Genomic DNA, 25458 nt, shown 5'->3' on the forward strand with positions numbered 1-25458 from the left:
GGTTACACATATTAAAAAAAAAAGATTGAAAAGGTTTGCCTTAAATTGCATGTTGCCCATAAATTGAAGTTCTACTGTATAAAGTTTTTAAAAATGTACAACTGTTAAATGAGGTTTTCAATAGTTGTAAGATAAAGACAGTATCACCTTGTATATATTTAAAAATGAAATTAGTAATTCTTTGACGTTTTAAGACTTGCATAGTTTTTGAATATTCTTATTACAAGATGTATTATTAAATCCACAGATTTTGCAGGAAGATTAATCTTGAGTGTTTTGAATAGAAAGTTGTGAAAATCCAACTGTGTTTTCTAGTTCTCATTAAAAAATAAATAGTTTTACAAAATTCTTTCCATGCTTTCTTAAATTTCTTTAGCTCAACATAATATTTTGACAACTAGGAACAATTTCATTTTTCAAGGTTGTCTTTGCAAACCATTGACAGAAGTAAGGAATATAAACCCATCCTTTATTTTATCAGTAAATTGTCTATTTCCTACATAAACTCTCTCCCCTCCTTACAAATATAATATTGCCTTAATCTAACCTGTATTTTCCAAATCTTAAGCCTCTATTCTTTTATTTCGTCATCCTTAGAATATGATATGAAGAAATTGGAGAGTGTTAGCATATTGACCTTCTATAAACTTCAATAAACTCATCTGTCACCCTTCTTTCTTTCAAGAAAAATAAAAGGTTTTAACCTGTCTCTATAAGATAACCTCCTTCCATCCCTGGAATTGCAATAGTAGTCATTTGTCAAACCATTTCCAATAAGTTAATATCTTTCTTAAGTAAAGAGACTATGTAGTATTCAAGCAAATCCTAACTGGTGTTTTGTTAAGAGTTATAATTACTTTTTTTTGTAATAAATCTATAATAATAACAATACCCAATTTTTACCTGTCCCCAAAATGTGCAAGCATCTTACTATCTAAATGCATGTGCATGCACACTTCATTTGAATGGATGTAAAACAAAAAAAGATGTAAATATACTTTAGTAGACATTTGTACAACAATATATTAATAGCCTATCAAAGCTTTTAGAAAGGTATAACATTATGTTATAGAGTAACATTATAAGTTTATTTATTGATAGTATTAAGTACAATAAATCTTAGACCTAACCAAACAAAAGCAGAAAGCATACACAAGAAATAGTGTCGACTCATCTGTTTATAGAGTATAGAATATAGCCCACACTTAATAAAGACTAAACTAATGTTAGGCCTAAGACAAGTGGACTTGCAGATCTTATTATCTGCAATTAGAATTGTTTTGCATTATTCTAGAAATCCTTTATTTAAATAAGTAGTGTTCTAATAAAGATATTAGTTTGACCATAAATGGGGGGGTGGATCTTTGGTAGTATGTCTATAAATATATCCAGGATTCTGTTTGCTTTACTACTAGCAACACAGCACTGTCTCAGTTTCATATTATGATAACTCAAGTGCATTATCATTGCTACAGTTAAATGTCACTTGTCAAATACTTGTCCAATTTACCAATTAATCTGAGCCATTCCACAGTACCTTAAAATCTTTGATACAACTAAAAATACCTAAATTTAATTTCATCAGCAAAATTTACTAACTTATGCCCCTATCAGTGTCACTAATATGAATACTAAAAAAAAAAACATAAGTCAATACCTCCTGATAACAAGGGTATAGTTTGAATGGGTTTGATTAATAACAACCTTCTACTTTCTGTTATCCAATTACTTGTAAATCCAATTATCTAGTTTTTTGTATTCCTTACTACTGAGATTTTTTTAACTAATATTCCATGTAAGCATCCTGTAAAAACTTTTATTGACAATCTGAGTACAAAAAGTCCACACTCTTTCCATGATCCTGATAACAAATTCCATATTCTAAAAACATTAAGAGATTAGTGAGCAAGATTTTTTTTATATGACTTCATGCTGGCTTTCTTTTATGACATTACATTTTTTCACTAAATGATTTCATAAAGTTTCTTTTATCAGCTTCTCACAAGTTTTCTCTACTAACTGTCCTATAATTTCCAGAGCAGTTCTTTTTATCATCTCGTTTTGAAACAAAAATAAATTGGAAACTCTCCAATCTTCTTGCAACTGCCCACTATTAAGCTCTAACAAACCCTGGTTAAAGCATTGTACTCATGGTCAGGAATATTATTAATATCATCTTTTTATAAACAGAGAAGAGTTAATTTAAAAACTCAGTCATCTCCATGTTTTCAACAAAAACCTTGCGATCAGTATCTGACTTCCAATTTTAATATCTTGTTTGCCTTTAGAACATCCTAAATGTTAATTTTAACGTTGTCAACCAACTGTTTCTCAAAAATACTTTTGATTTCCTAATTTCTTTTTCTTTAACTAAATCATTAGCTTTCTAGCAGTTTCATAAAAGTTCTAATGTATTTCAATTGTGATTTTTCAGACTTGTGGAATTTATCCCTGATTATCTCCTTTATCAATTTAATTAGCTAATTCAATTTCATCTGTTTATCCTTTTTCTCTTTTTTGAAACAAATTTATCTTGAATTAAAAGCAATTCATTTTTAAAAAATTCTCCTAACTTTTGCATCTTAGTTGTTAACTCTCTATTGCCATTTACCAATTTGATGTGGTTATTCTACATTCAGATTGATATTAGAAATTTGAAATAAAAATTATTGCTTCTGCAAAAACTTGAGGAAAGTGAATCAACATTTTGTTTGCCAGTTTCACTGTCTGATGAGGTTTATAGGCATTTTCTGCTGTCTTAAAATTTGCAAGGTTATTTAGATTAGTAATTAAAACATAAGAAAAAATATATCTGGATATTTATAGTTTCTTCATAAGCCAAAAATTCTTTTTACTTCCTAAATAAGAGCTGTGAGCACTTTGTGAATCCATTTTATTGCTAGAAAGCTGTCATAACCATATTTTCTCTTAACTTTATTACATATAACTTAATGTGTGTTTGTTTTCACAACTCTTTGTTTCATTATTCCAGTCATCGTGCAGCACAGAGGACCTCAGCCAAGAGATGACTAACTTAGAGGGTCTAATGAAAGACTTGAATGCAATAACTGCATCTGATTTTGAATGCTGAAGGTTGGAAACAAGAATATGTTCCTCATGGGTGTTCACTGTTAGAGATGAATGGTTGAGAAATGGTTGTGATAATTGAATTATCTACCAAACATTATGTGTACAAGCAAGAATTTAACAAGAAGGACAAGTAACTAGAGTTAAGGAAAGTTACCCTTTCCAAATGTATTGTGTATAGTGACACTGAACATTGTAAAATAAAACTTGAGGTTTATTTTAACTGAAAACCTGAGGAGTTGAGATATTTGGTATATTTAGCCAAAGGACCAGGAATGTAGCAGTGTGAACTGTGTAATTAACAAACAATACATAGAAGAGCTGTAGAAAGGGATTTTTATAAGACACTGCCATGTACTATGTGTGACATATTTCAGTCACCCTTGTTGAGCTCGTAATCTGTTTAAAGTTATTGTTCCCTGAATGACTGACTGTACACAAGTGCAAGAACTTTTGTCTGTGAAGTTTTGCTCATTATTATGTTTTATATCAGAACTTTAGGAAGAAACAGTTTACATAAAATAGTTTTAAACTTTCAAAGTTTTTCTCTTGTTCAGTTTTGCACAGCTTTAACATATTTTAATTGTATAAAATTCTTACATCACAGATGAATAGGACAATACCAAGATGACTTTATTCAGTTATGCACAGCTTTAACATATTTTAATTGTATAAAATGCTTACATCACAGATGAATAGGACACTACCAAGATGACCTTGTTCAGTTATGCACAACTTTAACATATTTTAATTGTATAAAATGCTTACATCACAGATGAATAGGACACTACCAAGATGACCTTGTTCAGTTATGCACAACTTTAACATATTTTAATTGTATAAAATGCTTACATCACAGATGAATAGGATACAACTAAGACGACTTTCAAATTAGAAACATTAATGCCTTTCTTATCTGAAAGAACTTGATAAACATGTAAAGTAGATTAGATTATAATCAGTGGTATTGACTAAATCTCAGGTGAAACTTACTGTTAACTTATGACTACACACAATTTATGAACCTGTAAATTTCTTTGTGTGTGCAATATTGATTAAGAAAAAAATATATCTTTTTCTTGCTATATTTGACTGAATATTGAAAATGTGATTGCATTTTTATATTATCAAAATGCAAACCAGTAACAAGGTGTATTGCTTCAACTGGTATACTAGTTTCAAAGATTTGTAAATTTCCTAAAGTAGATTGATACCATCTTACTGTCTGTAGTAGCAGTAGAAGATATAGTTATTCTCAGAAACAGTATTCCAGCTAATCTAATGTGAAGAGCAATATAAACATTGTAAATTATTGTGATTTTTCTAAGTCTTTCTCCATAACCATTCTACACAGGCCCCATTAAATGAAACAATGATGCACATTTGTGTAAGTTAATGATATCCCACCCAATCAATGTAACAAAATAATAAAGTGACAGTTATAAAACATAACTATAATTTAGAAAAATCATAGTAAAGGCATGAGTTTAAAAAAAAACCTTAGCATTATGTGACTCTTGCTTCAACCTGTATGCAAGTTCTTTTTTAAATACCTCCACCATATATGTAAACTTATTTTCTATTCCTACTTATTATCAATTGCCATTAACATTTTATGAGAGCACAAATTAAATAATTCATGTATGTTGTGATGGTTTTGTTCTTTAACTTGGATTATGCACACACATTTTAGCTTGGCATGGCCAGGTGGTTAAGGCCCTTGACTCATAATCCAAGGGTCACGGTTTCGATTCCTCCTAACACCAAACATGCTTGTCCTTTCAGCCGTAGAGGCATTATAATCTCTCTATTTGTTGGTAAAGGAGTAGCCCAAGAGGTGACAGTGGATGGTGATGACTAGCTAGCTGCCTTCCCTCTAGTCTTACACTGCTAAATTAGAGACAGCTAGTGCAGATTGCACTCTTGTAGCTTTGCGTGAAATTCAAAACAAACCAAACCATGTGCAATTTTTTCTCTGTTAGCGTTGTCAAAGAAGAAAGACATCAAAATATCTTTATTGTTGCTAGAATTATTAACCATCATTATAGTTCACTGAGTCATTGATAGGTTGCCAGTAGGTCTGAGCTTATGGTAGATTAACACCCATATCAGTTAATGTAAAAATAACAACTGTAGAATAAATTGAATACTGTTGCTAAACAAAATACAGATACAATAAAACTAGAATTAAACAGTCGTTACGAGTATTTGATTTTGTTTTGTTTTATAATAAGTAACTCTAATCAAATTCCACAGTAAACATTAAATAATTGAATTAATGTTTTCTCTCTCCTGGCATATTTTTCACTTTTTATATCTAAGTTACTGCTGCAAGAACACATTTTTTGGCCTGTTTGTTAGGATGCTTGATTCACAGTATATATAGAAACCTGTCCCCAGACATGTTTACTCTTTCAGTCAGTGGATGACATACTGGCATATTTTTTACTTTATATACATAAATTGCTGCTGTAAGAAAATATTTCTATCCTTCATAGGATGCTCAACTTGCCCATCCTCAGACGTGTTTACCCTTTCAGTCATGGGATGTTATATTGTAGTGATCAATCCCACTACTCGTTGGTAAAGAATAACTGAAGAGTTGGCAGTAGGTGGCATTGACTAACTGCCTTCTCTCTAGCCTATTACCTCAAACTTAGGAACTGCTAGTGCTGATCGTCTTCGAGTAGCTTTGTGATGCAAAATTCAATAAATTGGACTTTTAGCCCAATAAATATTAGCACGATTTACATCATTAACAATTATACAGTGATATTTTGTTTTATTTAACTGCTAACTGCTTTCTTCAATTTTTCAGATCATGTACAACAAAAACTTAAAAGAATAAATGTTATAAATTAATACTGTTGTGTGCTAATTTTTAGAGTTAGCCACTAATTCATTAAGCAGTTTCCCAGAATAGACAAATAGTGTTTTCATATAAAAATAAAATTGCTTACTTTTTTGTAATTAATGTGATTTTATAAGTACAGAACAACTAACAGCTCGTTTTTAGGACATATTATCCAAAAGCTGATTGGCTATATAGAGCACTCAAAACTCTTCTAATAGGTCAGTCTTAAATGGCAAAACCGAGACCTTTTAATACATCTCATTAGTCTAAATTCGTACAATGTCATCTAACGTATATCAAGGTCATAAGTAATGCCAACTCCTCTCCTGTGTGAGCCAAACCAACCTGAGTCAGGTGTAAGTAATATCCTGGCCACCATTGTGCTCCTAATAATAACATTATAATTAATGGACATGAAACTAACTACTTAATTACAGCGTGTACAACCTCCCATTTTAGAGTGTATTGAAGTAATTACTTAGTTCCTAAAATGCTGCTGTTAGTGTTAATGAAATTGTAATAGTAGGCTATATAAATGTAAGATAAGTTATAATTTGTTATTTATGAGGTCAGTCAATGGTTTGTCGTGTTTGTGTATTTTCTGTTGTTTGCATCTTAGTTTTTCTAGTTTTTGACTAACCTCATAATTAACAGATCCGACCGACAATTAAACACAGACGAGATACATCTACTTAACAAAGGACTCAACTTCGCAATACCACCTAGGTACATTCCAACCTTAGAAATTAAAGCATGTTTAGAAGATCTAGCCAGGAGACTTCTGGTACTTTCCACTGAAAACAAAAACAACAGAAGAACAACCAACAGAAAGAAGAAATATATATATGTAAAAACGGCTTGTATGCGTAGAGAAAGCATTATACTGAGGAGCGAAAAACGTTTCGACCTTCGGTCATCGTCAGGTTAACATTTTTATTAATAAGCAGAGAACAACGTTTCAGCCTTCCTGAAGATGATCTAGGAAGGTCGAAACGTTGTTCTCTCCTTATCAATAAAAGTCAATGGTTTGTCGTGTTTGTGTATTTTCTGTTGTTTGCATCTTAGTTTTTCTAGTTTTTGACTAACCTCATAATTAACAGATCCGACCGACAATTAAACACAGACGAGATACATCTACTTAACAAAGGACTCAACTTCGCAATACCACCTAGGTACATTCCAACCTTAGAAATTAAAGCATGTTTAGAAGATCTAGCCAGGAGACTTCTGGTACTTTCCACTGAAAACAAAAACAACAGAAGAACAACCAACAGAAAGAAGAAAAATATATATGTAAAAACGGCTTGTATGCGTAGAGAAAGCATTATACTGAGGAGCGAAAAACGTTTCGACCTTCGTTCATCGTCAGGTTAACATTTTTATTAATAAGCAGAGAACAACGTTTCAGCCTTCCTGAAGATGATCTAGGAAGGTCGAAACGTTGTTCTCTCCTTATCAATAAAAGTGTTAATACCCATACCAGCCGTTCCAAGATACATAAAATGAAGCCTGATGTTTGTGAGATGTCAGATTTACCTGTAAATGAAAGTCCGTATGCTGCATCTGACAGATTACTTTCTTCTGTAACACTCTCATAAAGGATTGTGGTTCGTATGCTCGTATTTTTTTAAAAATTATACCCACGATTATTTCGTATTCGACTGGGGAAATTTCCTTTTGTTTTAATCATGTTTCCAGCACTTGTCTGAAGTACAAGCTATCACGATGAAATGTCCTTTTACCTGCGGGCTGTGCACACAGTTGGGATAGGTCTTCTGAATAACAATAAATTCTGCACAAGACTTTATTATGAAGTAATTTTGTGTTCTCGACTTGGAAAAGTTCAGGAAAGCAAAATACTTGACAACGTTTAAACAAATCTTTATTAAAAAACAGAAAGAATCAAAATAATATTGTGTCTTAGACGAAGAACAGCACCTTTACTATATATCATAGCTGTCTCTAATTGCTCATAAGAACTTATTAAGATGGTCAGTAAGAATTAGTCAGTGTTACAGGTTTAACTTTAAAGCAATATTCTTGTTTAGAAAGAATAGAGCTTTATATTCACTTACTAAACTGACTGCTTAAAACAGAAGGCACTAGCCAAGATATCAAAGTATTATATACCAAGTTCTATGATGTGATACTTTACTTCTCAATTTATCGATTTTCTTGGCAATATGTAATTTGTAACTGCACATAACTAATTCTAAGAAATATTATATCAAAATAAGGAGGTACAAAACATGTGATGTTTTCATATACCACATTACTGTCTCGCTAAATAATATTTGTTTATTGAAATATCAGAAAAGTTACTTGATGACCATCTGCGTTATCCTTCCCTAATTCAGAAGTGATGGGTTAGAGGGAAGGTAGCTGGTCAACAAATCAGCTCTCATGATTTACTCTTTATCAACGAAAATTGCAATTTATCGTAATATTATAACGCATCCACGGCTCAAATGGCTATGAGGTAAGGTGACGACATTCGAAACCGTGACTCACAGATTACGAGTCGAATGTTCTAATCATTATGACATACCAGACCCTTCAGATAATTCCCAATGAAGTGTCTTAATTTTATATGTCATTTAGTTTTAATAAAGATGCAAATTTAAAGCCAATGTGAACTTAATCCCTCTTTAAGATAATATTACGCAAATTCATTATGTAATTTAAAATTTCGCAGAATGTTAAGATGATTATTAGCAATAAATTAGCGTTGATAATTTGAAACCTGACTATTCAGAAACGGAAGCAACAAAGAATTTTATTACTCTATAATATTTAAAATCTTTAGCATCTCAATGAATAGAAAAGTTTGGTCATCGCTTGTTAATGCAAGTCTCTCTCATAGATTTGCACTGTCAGCATATGTTACTCCTGATTTGTCCAGTTTAGGTAATTTTTACAATTATAAAACTGAGAAGTAACCTTTTCTCTACCTCCTATAAAGCTTATTTTTATTTTTATTTTAATTTCGCGCAAAGCTACACGACACCTATCTACGCTGGCAGTCCCTAGCAGTGTAAGACTAGAGGGAAGGCAGCTAGTCTCTTTTACCAACGAATAATGGAATTGACCGTCACATTATAATGTCCCCATGACTGAAAGAGCGAACATGTTTGGTGCGACGAGGATTCAAACCCTCGACTCTCGGATTACGAGTCGAGTGCCTTAACCACCTGATCATGTAAAAGTTACAAACTGATGCTAATGAAAAATATGCAACAGACAAATTTAAGAAAACAAGTTTAAAAAAATTATCTGTACATTTACTGTATCTCGAGAGGATAGCGAAAAGTTTAAATATTACAACGCCAAGATCTGGAATTAGATTCCCAGTGGTAGACAAAGCAGATAGCCAGGTGTGGTTTTGTTTTGTTTTTTTAAAAATAGATAAGCAAATAATAACGTAATCGACTTACAGGAGATGGTATCACCGAATTTTGTTGATTTGATCTTCTATTCAGGTTTGCAATTATCAAACTGTCGTGAACCCTAAACTACTTTTATCCTCAGCTCACTGAACCAACACAAAATTGCTATTAGCAACAGCTTGTTTGTTTTTTAATTTTGCGCGAAGCTACTCAAGGGCTATATGCGCTAGCCGTCCCTAATTTAGCAGTGAAAGACTAGAGGGAAGGCAACTAGTCATCACCACCCACCGTCAATTCTTGGGCTGCTCTTTTACCAACGAATAGTGGAATTAACCGTCACATTATAATGCCCCTACGGCTGAAAGAACGAGCATGTTTGGTGCGATGGGTATTGGAACCCGCGACCCTAAGATTACGAGTCGAACGCCTCAACCCATCTGGCCATGCCAGGCCTAATTAGCAACAGTAACAATGCACTTAGTTTAAACATGTCCTGCAATGCATGTTGAATTTCAGAACATGTAAGCTTGTAAATAATATACTCTTTTCAGTCTCAGCCGTCACATCTCTTAAATGATACACATATATTTTCAAGCAATACACGTTATCATAATAAGTTTAAACACACGTTTTTTCTCACTGTATACAAATTCTTCTTAGATCTAAAATTAATTTCCTTTAAATATACTGCGATTGTTGACGTATAAAATTATGAAAGTGTTAATATTGATGAAATATACCTTCACACTCCTTAGTAGCTCAACGGTAAGTTTAAAGGCTTACAACCTTAAATAGTAGGGTTCGATACATGAGATCAGCACATCACAGACAGACAGTTTGATGCTTAACAACAAACAATGAACTTACCATCAAATTCATTACGTTTCAACAATTTTTTATCGAGCTGTATCATCAAGTAACGATTTCCTACAATTCTATAACCACGGTTAACAAGCACTTTTACAAGATTAACTTCAGTTAAACGCTTAAAAATACAACTATAAAAATGAGCGTAAATTTTTGAAAAATATTACTTTGTAATAGACATCGCTTCTTCCGCTAACTGTATACCAACATGTGAAAAGAATACAAATTCAAATCATGCTCACACTCAATTATAAACTTCAATTTAAGGTATGTGTTGGTGAAAAACATCATGGTCGAGTTTCCTGTTGTTTTTCAGTCCTGTTTTGTCGCTCGAAAAATAAATCATTTTGTTTGCTCCTATTAATTAAGCATAGAGCTACAGAATTAGCTATCTATATAGTGATCACCACTTGTATCGAACCCAGCTTTAAGCATTATAAACCTTTAGACCTGTCACTGGGTGACTGGAGGCAAAGAAAATCATCTCAACTTGAAAATAACATGCAACTAAACAGTAGCACATGTTATATAAATTTTTGTAAATTTCAGACTTCATTAAAATTGGCCCACGTGGCTCAGCTGTAAGTCTGAGACTTTGTCACGCTAAAACTCGAGTTTTGACTCCTGTGGTGGGAAGAGCACAGAGAGCGTATACTGTAGCTTTGCGCTTAACAAAAACAACAGGTTATCGATATTCGTGATTGGCAGAGCACAGATAGCTCATTGTGCTGTTATGGTGTTGGAGCCGTGGGTTTTTATTGATCACAATTTGCTTTTCTGGAAGATTGTGTAAAGTTTTGATTTTACACAATTAGTATTATGCTAAATTATTGAGCAGTGTTTATTTGTTCCGTAAGGTGTATGTATTCTTTGTTTAATGTTACTTTTAATAAAAAAATTGTTTAGCCTGTTTAATATATCAATTTTAATATATTATTATACTTTTATTACAAAGATTATTTCGCATTGTTAGCTTAGTGTATAGATTTGGAACGAACATTATTATTATTTATTTTTTTTCAGCTAGTCGAACAACGAAAGATATTACTGAATTTATGGATAAAAATATCGTTAACAGTAATGGTACCCACGCCCAGCATGGCCAGGTGGTTAAGGCACTCGACTCGTAATCCGAGGGTCGCGGGTTCAAATCCCCCCTCACACCAAACATGCTCGCTCTTTCAGCCGTGGGGGCGTTATAATGTCACGGTCAATCCCACTATTCGTTGGTAAAAGAGTAGCCCAAGAATTGGCGGATGATGGTGATGACTAGTGCCTTACCTCTAGTCTTACACTACTAAATTATGGATAGATAACACAGATAGATCTCGTGTAGCTTTGCACGAAATTTAAAACATAACAAACCAAGCCACCTAATGTTAAAATAGATTTCAAATAGAAAACTACATTCTCAATTTTAAACATAAATAAATAAGGGAGAAGAGTGGAAATAACAACAAAAATCCAATTAGAATTTCAAAGACAATTGAATAAGTTATCGTTTGAAAATATAACATAGAATAAAATCCAGAAAGAAATCACAAAAATATCAACCATTTTTGGAAAATGACAGTTGAAGCTGGTTTTGTGTGTGAAGAACCATTAAAAACATAAAAGTGTTTTATCTTGGTCAAAACTTACTCATCTGTCACGGAATTGAACTCTAATACAAAAAATCCAGTTTCGATTCCTAAGGTCCAACATGGTCAAGTGGTTGAGGTGTTCAACTCGTAATCTGAGGGCCCCGAGTTGGAATTCCCGTTGCACCAAATATGTTCGCCCTTTCAGACATGGTGCGTTATGATGTGACTTTGGTAAAAGAGTAGCTAAAGAGTAAGCGATGGGTGGTGATGACAAGCTGCTTTCCATATAGCCCAATAGTTCTCAGCTAGGGACGACTAATGCAGATAGCTCTCATGTAGCTTTACGCGAAATTCAAAAACCATACCAACTTTATTTCATACAAATAGAATGAGTTAAGTAACAGTTTAGTCCAATTATATGTAAAGAATATTAAGAAATAATACACTTTAATGATCAAAGGATTAAAATAACTAAATCTTGAAATATGTTTTGAGCTTTCAATTTTTAGATGGCAGTGCAATAACGTGATCAGATGAGACAAAGAGGGGAGTTGAAGAGAAATCGTGTAACAATGCAATAATAATATATATTCAAGTGTCAACTGAGGAGGTGTTTTGAGTTGTTAAATACATTTAAAGAGTTTTCAAGCTCATTGAAAGGTAGAATTAGTCGACAAACTTGATATTTATGAAATTATATTTTAATATCAGCATGACATTTTGAGTACTTACCTGATTTCAATTTTTTCTTTCTTGTGTCAACATATCTAATGTAAATATAAGAAGCTGAGTTTCTTCGTATTTAAATTAACTTTAAGTTTTATTTAAGCATTTAAGCCTTCTCATTTCATCAAACAGACATCTTCAATTTCTAAAATTCACCAAATAATTCCCAATTTCAATCTATTTATGTTTTATTAACATGATCTGTTTTCAGTTGCTATTGTGTTGTTTTTTGATGGGTTTGGTGGGAGAGGAGCCATTTGCTTAATTAACAATTCTTAATATAATTTAGAGTAGGATATCTTGGATCATCAACTTTTGTAGTTGTCTTGATACAAATCCGTCTTTTTTTTTCTTTCAGATTAGAGCATCTTGGTAAATATATGTTTTGATTTTAAAGGAGCTTTGACCAATTTTCACAAATATTAATTAATAAGTTGGATTGTAATTTAAGGAATTAAGATTTGAAATGGTTTGTGTGGTAATTTGATGTGTGTTGTTAATGTAATTCTTGGTAAGTGTAGTTAAATAATTATATGGGCTGATTGCATGGGAAAGGAATGACATCAAAGGGTCAAATATCCATATGCCTTTGTTTCTAAGAGGAACCTGTAAAGCTAAAAAACAATTTACTTTAATTCAAAATTATAATATGTCATAAATAAGTAAATATTGAATAGAAGTTTGACACTAAGTGGACAGTATGTTTTAAGATTACAAAGTCAAATTTAAGCTCTGTTATGTATTTCCTTATGGAAATGTAACTACTTATGGAATTTTTGTCTTAAAGCTATGTTACTCTTTTTATTAAATAAATTTTTATCTCAAAATATGTTAGAACTTTCAAGCAAAGATTTTTATTATTACTTTGATGTTTAAAATTGCGTGACTTTAGGATCCCAGCATATTTCTGTATATTTATTGTACTTAGTGCAGTTATACTTTAAAATTAGTTATTTCTTTAGCATGTTTTTTTAACAGTATTGCAGAATGTCTGTATAGTATAAAGGTTAGCAACCCATGAAATTAAGTGGTATTGTTTTAAAAATTGATAGGTGTTATTGTTAGTTTGTTATTTGAATTTTGCACAAAGCTATTCGAGGGCTATCTGTGCTAGCCGTCCCTAATTTTGCAGTGTAAGACTAGAGGGAAGGCAGCTAGTCATCACCACCCACTGCCAACTCTTGGGCTACTCTTTTACCAATGATTAGTGGGATTGGCCGTCACATTATAATGCCCCCCACGGCTGAAAGGGCGAGCATTTTTGGCGCGAAGGGGATGCGAACCCGTGAACCTCAGATTACAAGTTGCACACCTTAACACGCTTGGTCATGCTAGGATTTTGATAAGTGAAACATTACATATACAGTTGTGCCATATCAGTTAAGAGTATATCTGTCTACTTTGTACAGATTAAAAAGCTGTTTTCAGTGTAGGTAAATACTCTTATTAAGATTTGGGTAGATTTTAGTACCATAATTGTTTACTTTTCACCTAATAGTCATACTTGTTTCTTACATTTTGTTTAAAACTTTTTCCCCTTTTTTTGCTTATTTTTCAAAGAACTAGCATTTTAAGTAAGGGCTGTGCTTGAAGATTTATTTGCTAGCAAGGAATTCAGAGATAGTTGTAAACAGTGCAAAGGTTAATCAGGAGGCATTCAAGCAGTGTCAGATAATTGTTTTTGTCCTATTAACTGAAACTGTTTGACAAAATTTGATCAACAATAATATGGAAAATTTGATCTTTTGATTTGTATAATGCTCATTACTTAAACAAATGTTGTATTGGAAAATTAAACACACCACCAAAATGGTTTAGGTAGTGGTTCCATCTGTGAATTAGAGCAGACTGTTATGGTGATGTTCCAAAGGGTATATTTGTTTGATATATTGCTTTTAATAAAATTTATTGAATGTCACATGTGGCATCAATTACAAGAATATAACATGCATGTTTTTAAAATATAAAAGCATAATTAGTATTACATATTTTGTATTTTGAAACTAGTGTGAATTTTTTTTATTTCATTTCTCTGATCATGTGTAAAATGAAATGGTTTTCAGTGAAACATAAATTAGTTATGGGTACAGGTATTATTTGAACTATGTAAGTCCATAACACAATACTAAATGAAGGTTTGAGTATTTGATAGCATAAATTGGCATATTATGCCAATGAATACTGTCAAAAAATTCAAAGCTTTATTTGATATTGTGTTATGAATCATTTATTGACTTACATTCAAAGTTTTATTTTAATTACTATTTTAATTTATGTGGGTGTGTTTAGTATTAAATTATAGATTATAATTAAACTTTTAGTATTATATATTAGTTAATTTCGTAACTTAAAAATAAATATTAAAAGAACACACCTGTATCTAAAATTTTGTGTATCACATGTTATACTGAATGTACCAATGGCTCAAAATATATGTCTGTGAATGTAAAAATGTAAAACAAGAATCTCCTATCTTTTCTCTATGATGAGATATTGCCCATGTGCTGGATCAAACACAAGTGGCTCTTCTCACCTCTTTCTATTTTTGGAAAGATTCCCTTATATACACTTAATTCTGTTTTTGATACGTGAATAACCAATCAAAAGCTAGGAATTGTCCCCCTGGTAGCTTATTAAGATGTCACCTTGTTCCTTTGATATAAATCTTCAAGCTGGTAAGATGAGTCTTTAATCTACTCAAAATATAAAATGAAAAAAAAAAAAATCCATTTCACATCTTTAATGTGAAAAATTTAATGAGGTTTACCAACCTGTGAGAAGTAGCAAATGACTACAAAGGTTATAATTAGAAGATATAATTGTTTACTATACTTCTTTATTTGCTGTTATATGATTTAAGAAAAGTTTAAGAACTTGTTTGTAAATTGTAATAATATATGTACATATAAAATGTATTATACTGAAATGTGACTATCTTACAAAACACTAGTCCACTAAAACACCATCAAGACGGGTTACTTTGTATGTAAAGACTGAAAGTTAATTTTATATTATTTGTTACGGTAACATGAGTGGACATATGCCATGTCATTGCAACTTTTGTAATGTTAACGAGGCACAAATGGAAGGTCAATACATGTATAATGTTATGAGATTTAAGCTATTCAGACTAAACATTTTTGCTTTCATATTATAATTACTAGTCATTCTACAGGGTGGCCTGTAAGTCCCTACCCATCCATATATCTTATGTATCCAGTGTATCTGTGTGGTATCCCTCATTCTCGCTGCCTAATATTTTGCAACGCCATGTTCTGTGAGACATTCTCAAGTGTAAATAAGCTTAAATTGGCCATATGTCTCTGAAAAAAAGAAAAAATTTATAACACATGCGTAATTGAATATAGCATGATAATATATGGATGGGTAGGAACTTACGGGCCACCCTTTAAAATGAATAAAACATAATTTATATCCATTTCCTAAATTTTTATGTTGATGAGGAATGTTTACAATTAAGCACAAAACTATGCAACGGGCTATCTGTGCTTGCCCACCACATATATTGAAACCTAGTTTCTAGCATTTTAAGTTTGAAGATGGTGGTAATAAGGTTGGTCAAACTGAAAAATACTTTATAATAATGACAGAGAAAATAAACATTTGAAATGTATTTAGGAAGTTTTAGAGATTACACAAGTAGTATTTGAGATATTTGGAATGAAGAATAATTTTCAATCATAACATGAAATCACTTCACACTCAGGCTAGTAACAACACAGACTCAATATTTTCACAAACTAATCTTTATTTAAGATACTTTATTGAAAAATCTGATATTTTTGTACTTAAAACTTGAACTATTTACTGAAAGTCTAACAAATTTTGTGAATGTATACCTACTGCATCAAAAGTTGTCATATAAATACTAAAATTGTGTAAATGTGTATATGAATTTGTGTATTTTATATTGAGCACATCACAAGAGGGTTAAGCTATTTTCTTTATTTTTAAGTGGTACATATACATACTTTCGTGTGGTTATAATTTTGTCATTAGTTCTTTTTTTATACCTAATATAAAATTGTTATATAAATATCATTGTTTTTTATTGATTGTTGTTATTATATTTGTTTAATATTTTTTTGAATGTTTCAGAAGGTGGTCTGACTGAAACCAATAGGTTTAAACTTGATTGGTTGTTTCCTCATTTCGATGGGGAACTCCGAGCCAAAGTCACAGCTGCTTGACCAACCTGTATCTGCTCAAATGTCTGCATCACGAAGTTTAACAATGACACCTTATTATGGATCTATAAATTCCATTGTTGGATCTACTATTTTAGACAATGTTGCTCTTCGTGAAGGAAGTTCCTTTAGTGGTCAAGTATCACCAGTTCGTCGATTTTTTCTACTGCTTACAACGTTTGATTTTGTTTTCAATGTTCTTTTATGGCTTATATGTGCAATGGTAAGTTTTATTAATTCCAATTTTTTGTTTTTACATTTAATTTTGTTTTTGTTAAAAAAATCAGTTTCTTGTGTGAAATTGTTACATTTAAATTTTTGTTTTTTTACACAACTGGCATAGGTTTTGTATTTTCAAGATGGTTGGTATGGGCATTAGCACTTTAATTAAAATAAAGTACAGAACAATGGTTTGACCTTCTTAAGTCATCTTGCCAGGCACATGTCTTAGGGACAAGTTTAAATGGGTATGGGATTGTAGGGGGTGTTGCAGTTGAATGTTAGGTTATTAATTAGTATAGGTATAAAGATTTTCCTTTATATTGATTTAATCTTGATATTAGTTGCTATATAAGTAAGGCTTCTTTAATTTTACATTTGTTTGTTTTTTTATTTAGTATTTGGGTGTTTTCTATGGTAATGTTGTGTTTTGTTTTGTTCTTTGAATTGGGTTTCCATTTTTCTGTTTGTTACTCCAATATAGAAGTCGTGGCAGTTGTTGCATTGTATTTCATAAATTTTGTTGGCGTTGTGTTTTTACATGGTATAATGGTAGGTGTAAGGCTGAATTGATTACTTGAGATTCAATCTGTGTTATAAAAATGTTGGCTAGGATTTTCCATATTTAGGTCATTTGTTTTCAGGTAGTTTTGGTCACTGAACATAAAATTATTTTTGGTGGTAGTGAATTCTATACAAATTGCTAATTGATTGCTGGAGATGTGTATCAATGGGTTGGGGTCTTGGATATAAAATTCTAAAACTATCTTGCAGGCTTCAGTGATTGGGACTTCTGTAGCATAGGTTTTGTTAATCTTTTAATTGTGCCATTCAAGATGAACTTTTAATTTTTTTTGAATAAAATGAAAATATTTCCTCAAACTTCTACAAAAGAATGAATAAAAATATTATATTTCTGTCAATAAATTATTAAGCAAATGAACAGTCAGCAGTTATTAAAAACAAACAATGCAAATGGAATAGTTACCACCAACTATTTTTTGAGAACTTTCTGGAAATAAGATTTTCTAAAAAACACACTTATGATTTGCAGGTTATTAAGTGTACATTATTTTTCATGAATCTTATGTTTTACAAGCTGAATGTCTGTTGCATACTAGAAAATAATGTTTTTTTTTCTCAAAATTATTTCTAAATAAATGTTTTGTGAATGTGTTTTTTAAAATTAATTATAACCTGATTACCATATATATGTGTGGATAATGATTATCCTATTTCTTGTATTTCATGAAAACAGTAATTTTTATGTATATCTTTTCATTTCCTTTAAGTGTTGCTTAATTAGCATTTTGTCTTCTGTATATTTTTGTGTTCAGATTTTCCTTTTGGTAAATCGTTATAGATTGAAACATGGGAATTAACTGATTTTCAGGGTCATATTCCTACTGAGTCAACTATATGACCCTGCAAATTGTTGTGATACTAGAGACAGTGAATTTTATAAATGGATTGTCTTTCCAGTTTTTTCCATGCTAGCCTGCTAAGCTGAGAAAGCACACTATAAATAGGCATTTTCAAAATTGAAATATGCTGTGGGTAAAATATACAAGTTATTATTGCCAAGAGTTCTGGTTGTGATTTTTATGCACCATTAATAACAAGTGCAAGATGCACATATTCAGTTTTATTACTTTTACAACCTACTCTCAAATGAAATTATATACCCAGAGTAGTACATTGTCTACTTTTATATATATATATCTGGAAGTATTTTAACAAGACAAACTTCCTCCCTACTGTCCTTTGCAAATTGTCGATCAGCACTTCAAAAGTTATCATGCGTGGTTATTCAGGTAATTTTCATGATGCATTATTTGGTCAGTCTCAAAGTCTTTTGCATTCTCTTTCTTATTTTTGAGTGTCCAAATTCAATTTTTTTGAGGGGAAGATGTTTGTGAAATGCTGAGTCCATCACAAAGTCCTAGCCAGTTGGGTTATCTTTCATAATTCTCTTGATGTTTCTGTTCTTTCTGATTCTATGATGTTTTCAAGTAGTCTTTACATCTGTTTTTTGCTGAAATTTCATCATCATCCTAGTTTTCTACAATTTTTTTCTTATCTTCTTTTCATAGATTTTTTTACATGGTTCTCTTGAATTATGAAAGTTTTAGCACAGTATAATTTATAGAGATTTGTTCTTTGAGGTTCTATTAACATTTTCATATCTTAAGGTCTCAGATCAAGTTAAAAGGCTACAAGAGTTGCATACTGTCTATTAGTAATTTGATCAGATGACAATCATGAAATTATGAATATCTACTTTTATGGAAAATACCACAGTAATTATACAGTAAACTTATATCGTCACTTTTGTTCTCACATTTTAGTAATCCCAAATCCCACCTTTCATTTCTGAGACATTGAGTAATTTAACCATTTTTGTAAATTGGCATTTTTATTTCATTTTCTTCTTGCTCTTATTGGCCTCCAAGTGGCACAGCATTATGTTTGAGGAGTGATGCTGCAGGAAACCAGGTTTCAATACCCATGGTGGGTAGATCACAAATAGCCTATTGTGTAGCTTTGTACTTAATTCCAATCAATCAGTACTGTTGTTGAATTTTCAACATATTTTCTAAATAGCCATATTCTTTAAGTGACTTACATGGGTTTAAGGATAAATTTACTTGTCTTTATTGAAGTATTGGATGATTTTCACTCATTATAAATAGTCAGTTCTAGACATATTGGAGGAAATTTTTTGAATCTGACCATTTTAAATGAGTTTTGATTCTGTTACAAATTTCCTTTTTCTAGTTGATCGTGGTGTTTTCATTAACATATTTCATGTTTATATTGAGGTTCCTACTGCATGATGATGTAATCATGTGACAAACCCTCCACCAACAGAAGAAAAATACATCTTGACCATGTGTAAACTTCATTCTTCTACTTGGCATTGTAATTAACCAGATCTGTTTAAGACCTTACTTGTTTGCTATCACGTTGTTGTAACCATTGTTCAAAGTCTTGTAGATTACCACATACTTAATGGGCCTACAGCTCCTCTTTCACCAGCTCAATTTCTTTCTTCTCAATCAAAAATTTGTTGGAATGTAATCTTCAGCAGGGAAAAAAATTTGGTTTCTTGTAAATTTTTTTAGGGTCTTAGTCATTTCTGATGGGCTTCTGTTTTAGCTGGTTCTCTCTTAGATATTTAATGTAATTTTCCAGATTATTGTTAGTGGATATGGTCTTCTTTCAACAGTAATTTTTTTTTATATTTTATATACAACTTTATCTGGCTATTTCATCTCAGTATATTGAAAATGTAGACATTTACTTTTGTTTTATTTTCACTGAAATATTGTGATGCCTCCAGATAAACTGTTTTTCAACATGTTATATAGAAGTTGAAAGTAACAAGAATAGTAACAGAAAATGTTTTTTGTTTTACTGAATTCTCTTGATTTTGAATATGTTTGAAGTAACAAAAGTGATTGGATACCATACAAAAGATAATAGAAACAATCTTTAATCAGTACTTAAACATAAAAAATTGGCTGTGCATATAGAGGGTAGCACTTTTACTCAAACCTCTAAAAATCAGTTAGTCTCTTTGAAGAGATTTAAATCTGTGAAAATCTATTTCAAACTTTAAAAAAGTGGTATTATTTACTAAATGCTACAGTGACATCCTTTGTCCTATACTACTCTTTCATTCCAATAGGAATATAATGAATAATGTACCAATAAAAACGATTGCTATCTATCTCTACACATATGTTCTACTTTACTGCAATCTTTTTCATGAGAAAGTGGAAGTGATGATCCAGGTGAGTGACCCAGAACTCTAGGAATATAAGGTGAAAGAACTGAGTTACATCTTTGACTAAAGCTCTTCATAGAAACCACATATACTTATGTGCATGAAAACGTTTAGATGAATGCAAAACGTTAAGTAAGATGGGGTTATAAAATACTTAGTAAAATTGTGTACTATCTCAGTATAAGGTTAAAAAATTTTGAACAGATTTGTCAATGAAAATGCAATATGGAAAAAAGCAAAGCATAAAATCAAATAGACATGTAATAAATTATATTAAGTTTTAAATTAGAAAATCTATGATTTAAAAATATATACATATATGTATATTTTAGTAGATCCATTCATTTAATTTGTGGAATCTGAAAGATATCCAAACAGCAGGAGCCCATGAACCTCTTAAATAATGATTTTCAACACAAAGTAGTGCATTGTACCTATATCTTCATGCTAAATTACTGTTTTGTTGTCAACATTTTCAAATTTAATGAAAGACTTGTTTGCTCATTAAGAAGTAACATACATATCTAATATATTTATAGATTTCTGTGCTTGCTTGAAATTTAGTTGTATTAATAGATTATCTTGAGACAGGAGATTTTGTTTATATTCTAATTTATTAAGTGCAATTAGCCATAGACTTGAATAATGTATGTATTAAGAATGTCTCGCTACATTACTATAACAGCAACTTGATTTACTTCTTATAGTTAACTGGTGAAGGTGTTAAAAATGCCTTTAAGAAGGAAGTTTTGAATTACTCCTTTGAAAAATCTCTATTTGATATTGTGGTAAGTATATTTGCTCTAGTTTTTGTATACATCCAAAAAATAACCACAACTTATTCAGGGTGTAAGGCTTCTGCTTGACTCGTGACTTCTGTTTTTCTTGGCCAGACTTTCATTGTAACTTTTTAGTATGGTCTTTTCATAACCCCTGATGATTATAGGAGTATTTTTATTTTTATAGATTATACCTTTTCAATATTATCATGCAGTTGAACTGAAAATATATGCAAGTAGACTTTCACCTTAACTTTCGGCTGCTAAAAGTTAGCAATCATTTTCTCAGTTACAGATTTTTGTATAGTATCTTATAAATGACAGAAATAACTCCTTAAAAAATTTGTGTTAAAACACAGAAATAATATTTAAAATTCTGTAGGTTAGATATTTATTATTTGCTAACTTAAAAGAAATCAGTTGTATTTCTTTCCTTCAGTCACATTTGACAACTTAAAACTAAGTTTGGATAAAGCAGTATTTCAGATAGAGATTTAGTTGTTGCATTTCACTGTATCCTAGCTATTGACTAACAGAAATAGCCCAAATATCTCCAGAAAACTATCAATGTTAGAAAGAAAGGAAAAACAAAACACTTTCCTTGCAACCTCAAGTTTGAAATCTGTAATCAGTCTTTACTAATAATACAATCTCTGCTTAATGTGTTGTGGGAACAAATATTTTATTTATAGCATGTTGAACTGGCCAGAATATGGTCGTAATAATTTAAAGCAACTAATGGTGACTTGCACTGTTGGGTTTACACATGGGCCCAAAAAATCATTCAAAAAGTAGACTCATGGCAAAACCCACTGTTACACAGAATAACTGCATACAATCAGCATTCAAATATTTTACAATGGAGTTTTAACTGAAACGTTCAGTTGAAAGGAATGCATTTCATGTCAATTATTACAAGAGTATTAAAAATTATGATTTTGATAATTAAGTTGGGTTACTGCTTTACAAAGTAATGAGACAGGAATTAATACTACAATCACAAATTTATAAAATTTAATCTTTACTTTGGACTACAAGTAAAGAGTGTAACACTGCCAAAGTAGGGGTTAAATATTATGAATTTGTGATTGTAGTATTAATTCCTGTTTCATGACTTTGTAAAGCAGTTACCCTACTTAATTATCAAAATCATAATTTATAATACTCTTGTTTGTTTGTTTTATGTTATACCTGTATAAAATATGTACTTTTAGAAATAGTTGCATGTCTAACCATCATTATGTATAGTCACATATTAGGTTGAAACAGATATTTAAGTATGTGCATAATATATTTGGAGAAATCTTGTAGTGGTAGTCTGAGCCATCTAGGGACTAGCCCTGCTGACATTATCAGGTGGATAGGTAGTAAATGAAAAAAAATTACTGTTTTAGAAAATTTTGATTTGTTACACTAGAATTATTAGTGATTTTTATGTTATATTATTAGTAAATATGTGCATAATATGTCATAACCAATGCTTTGAATGGTCAGTTTTTACCTTGGGTATCTGAGAGTTTTTTTTTTGATGTTTAAATTACTTGGAATCCTTGTCAGTTCATACTTTTAGGTACTAACATACTTAAAATTTTAAATCAAATGTAACTTACATACAAGCAACGTGTTGGTGTTTGTTATCGTTCATATCTGGCAGAAGGCAAATAACTATTTTCTCTCTAAAATAACCTATATGTAATTGATTTTTTGATGTGTTTGGAGAATTGAAGAAACATGCCTTATTACAAAATTGTTCATTTAATATGATGTTTAGATCTAAAATTATTCATATGCCCATGGCTCCAAGAGCAGGTATGAAATGGTGTTGTGTTTGAAATAGAGGAACAAAACTGATTACACTTGAAAACATTAGTAACTCATTTGTGGAGTCAAAACAACTGTTACAGTTTATTAGTTTTGTTTATGATTATCAGAACACAGCAGTTACTGTTAAAATTAGTTTATTGTTACAAAACATAAAATAATCAACTCTATTCAAAGTTATTCTTAAATCATAATATAGTTTATAAATGAATGCACTGTACATACTTAGACATTGATGATCAAATTTATTGAAAAAATGTTGCATACCCTTCCTTTTCTGAAGATGTGGTTCATATTATGCTTTCTTGGTTTAATGTGTCGCGATAGAAGTAAAACAAAACAATAAATGAGGTTTTGGTTATTAACATTTCTATTCCTGTTTTATTTAGGAAAATCTAACAACTAGAACAGGCTTTCCAAAGTTTTCTTCATTTTGAATATTTTCTGAAATGTTTATTGTCATAGTAATAAGTTTTAAAATGTGGCGACAGTGATTTCTTTTTTATCTAATAAGATACTAACTGCAGGTAATGCACACACACATACACATGCTAATCATAAGCCTCAATAATTTTAATATAATTTCTGTATGCACACATGCTTACCTTTTATTTATAGATGGCATCAGCATGGAGATTTACACTCATTTTGCTTGCCTATGGGCTCTTCAGAATATCTCATTGGTGGATGATAGCAGTGAGTAAACAGTTAATTTTGATACTTTGTCACAGGTATTGTTCATAATTTGTGTGTGTGTGGGGGAAGGGTGATAGAAAACAGGCCTAAAGGAATTTATTCCCTTCAATGGAGTTTTATAATTTTTTTTTTCCTTTAACCAAGTTTTTATATTATTTATATATTTTTTAAATCATCATATTCTGCAGTTTAATACTACATGTTAGAGAGAAATGTAGTTTTAAATTTTAATCTGTGATGATGATAAAACCCACTTGTAGAGAAAATTAAATATTTAAAAACAGCTGGTATGGGCAGAGAAAGTGCTAGAGGAGTGAACCAGACGATGACCGAAGAAGGTCAAAACGTTGTTCGCTCCTCAAGTGCTTTCTCTACCAATACCAGCCATTTTTAAATGTATAATAGTTTTAAATTTATTTTCTTCTAATGTTAGTTTATTTGAACTTTTTAATTTTCACGTGCATCAGTTCTTTTGTAAAATCAATTGAAGTCTTCTTAGATATGTTTAGATTAGGTGATTTTTTTTAATAAGTATTAATTAATAAAGATGTAGATGTTAGTCACAATCCCAAGTATTGTTGATGTATTTTCTCAATAGATTTGCTTTTTAACTATAATTTAGGTTATTATTACAACTGAAATTTCAGACCTCATAGGTCAGTTGGTTGTCACTTTCATACTATTCTGGCATTAGTGTGTGACTGTAGAGCAGGGATTGGCAACCTACAGCCCACCAGCCAAAATCATCCAGACCTCAGTCCCCAAACAAATTATCACATCCATATGGCCCACAGTGGTCCTGAAGAAGAATTCAAGTTTGTAACTATCTCAAACCTGATTTTGAGTGATAAACAACATCAAGTCTCACACTAATCACTGTGTTTTTTACAACATGAATATTACTTAAATAAAATAAACATTATTCATAGTTCATTGTGTTTTATTATTATATTATTATTACTTTCATTTATTATCTACAGAGATGAATGTGGCCCTCCATCCATTCACAGACATGGCCCCTGTGCAGAAAGAGGTTGCCGACCCCTGCTGTAAAGAGTAATTATTGTACATAAGCTAATTTTTGTGAGACTTAAAGTCACTGATGAATAACCCTATTTCTGTTATGAATTAGAAGAATTTCAGTAAAAAATGCGTTTATTTTTTAAAAAGTTCTTTTTTATGTTGAATACTGACGTGCATATATGCAATGTTTTAGATAACCACGACCACCACCGGCATTTTCGTCATATGTAAAGTATTTTTCTACCAGGTAAAACCCTTTTTTTTGTTATTGTACTATTATTTTTATAAAGATTTAGTGATTTGGAGCTGCTTGAAGTAAACTTTTATATTTTCTCTTCTTGCACATAAGTATGTTTTAAGGGTTAGCTACATCTGTAAACCTTCTTAGAGTACTTAAATAGCATATTTTATTTGGTGGA

General features: G+C 31.1%; 2 protein-coding genes across 21 annotated transcripts in view; both read left to right on the plus strand.

Moving 5' to 3' along the window:
• Positions 1-4735, plus strand: part of LOC143255003 (neogenin-like) — a 144532-nt gene extending 139797 nt beyond the window's left edge. For all 15 annotated transcript variants that reach the window (XM_076509973.1, XM_076509974.1, XM_076509985.1 and 12 more), the window contains one exon: positions 2993-4735. In XM_076509973.1, the coding sequence (XP_076366088.1) occupies positions 2993-3091 (99 nt within the window). In that variant the 3' untranslated portion in view covers positions 3092-4735. The remainder of the gene's footprint in view (positions 1-2992) is intronic.
• Positions 4736-12277: 7542 nt separating this feature from the next.
• LOC143255004 (stAR-related lipid transfer protein 3-like) overlaps positions 12278-25458 on the plus strand; it is a 51960-nt gene continuing 38779 nt past the window's right edge. Inside the window, exons 1-6 of one of the 6 annotated variants that reach the window (XM_076509988.1) lie at positions 12278-12437; positions 16623-16934; positions 21428-21508; positions 21687-21731; positions 23939-24016; positions 25233-25286. In XM_076509988.1, the coding sequence (XP_076366103.1) occupies positions 16680-16934; positions 21428-21508; positions 21687-21731; positions 23939-24016; positions 25233-25286 (513 nt within the window). In that variant the 5' untranslated portion in view covers positions 12278-12437; positions 16623-16679. Of the gene's footprint in view, positions 12438-12727; positions 12876-16622; positions 16935-21427; positions 21509-21686; positions 21732-23938; positions 24017-25232; positions 25287-25458 lie in introns of those variants that run through there. The other 5 variants (XM_076509989.1, XM_076509991.1, XM_076509990.1 and 2 more) reach the window with 5 other exon arrangements.

This window comes from Tachypleus tridentatus, chromosome 7 (assembly GCF_004210375.1).
Source record: "Tachypleus tridentatus isolate NWPU-2018 chromosome 7, ASM421037v1, whole genome shotgun sequence".
Classification (NCBI taxonomy): Eukaryota; Metazoa; Arthropoda; class Merostomata; order Xiphosura; family Limulidae; genus Tachypleus; species Tachypleus tridentatus.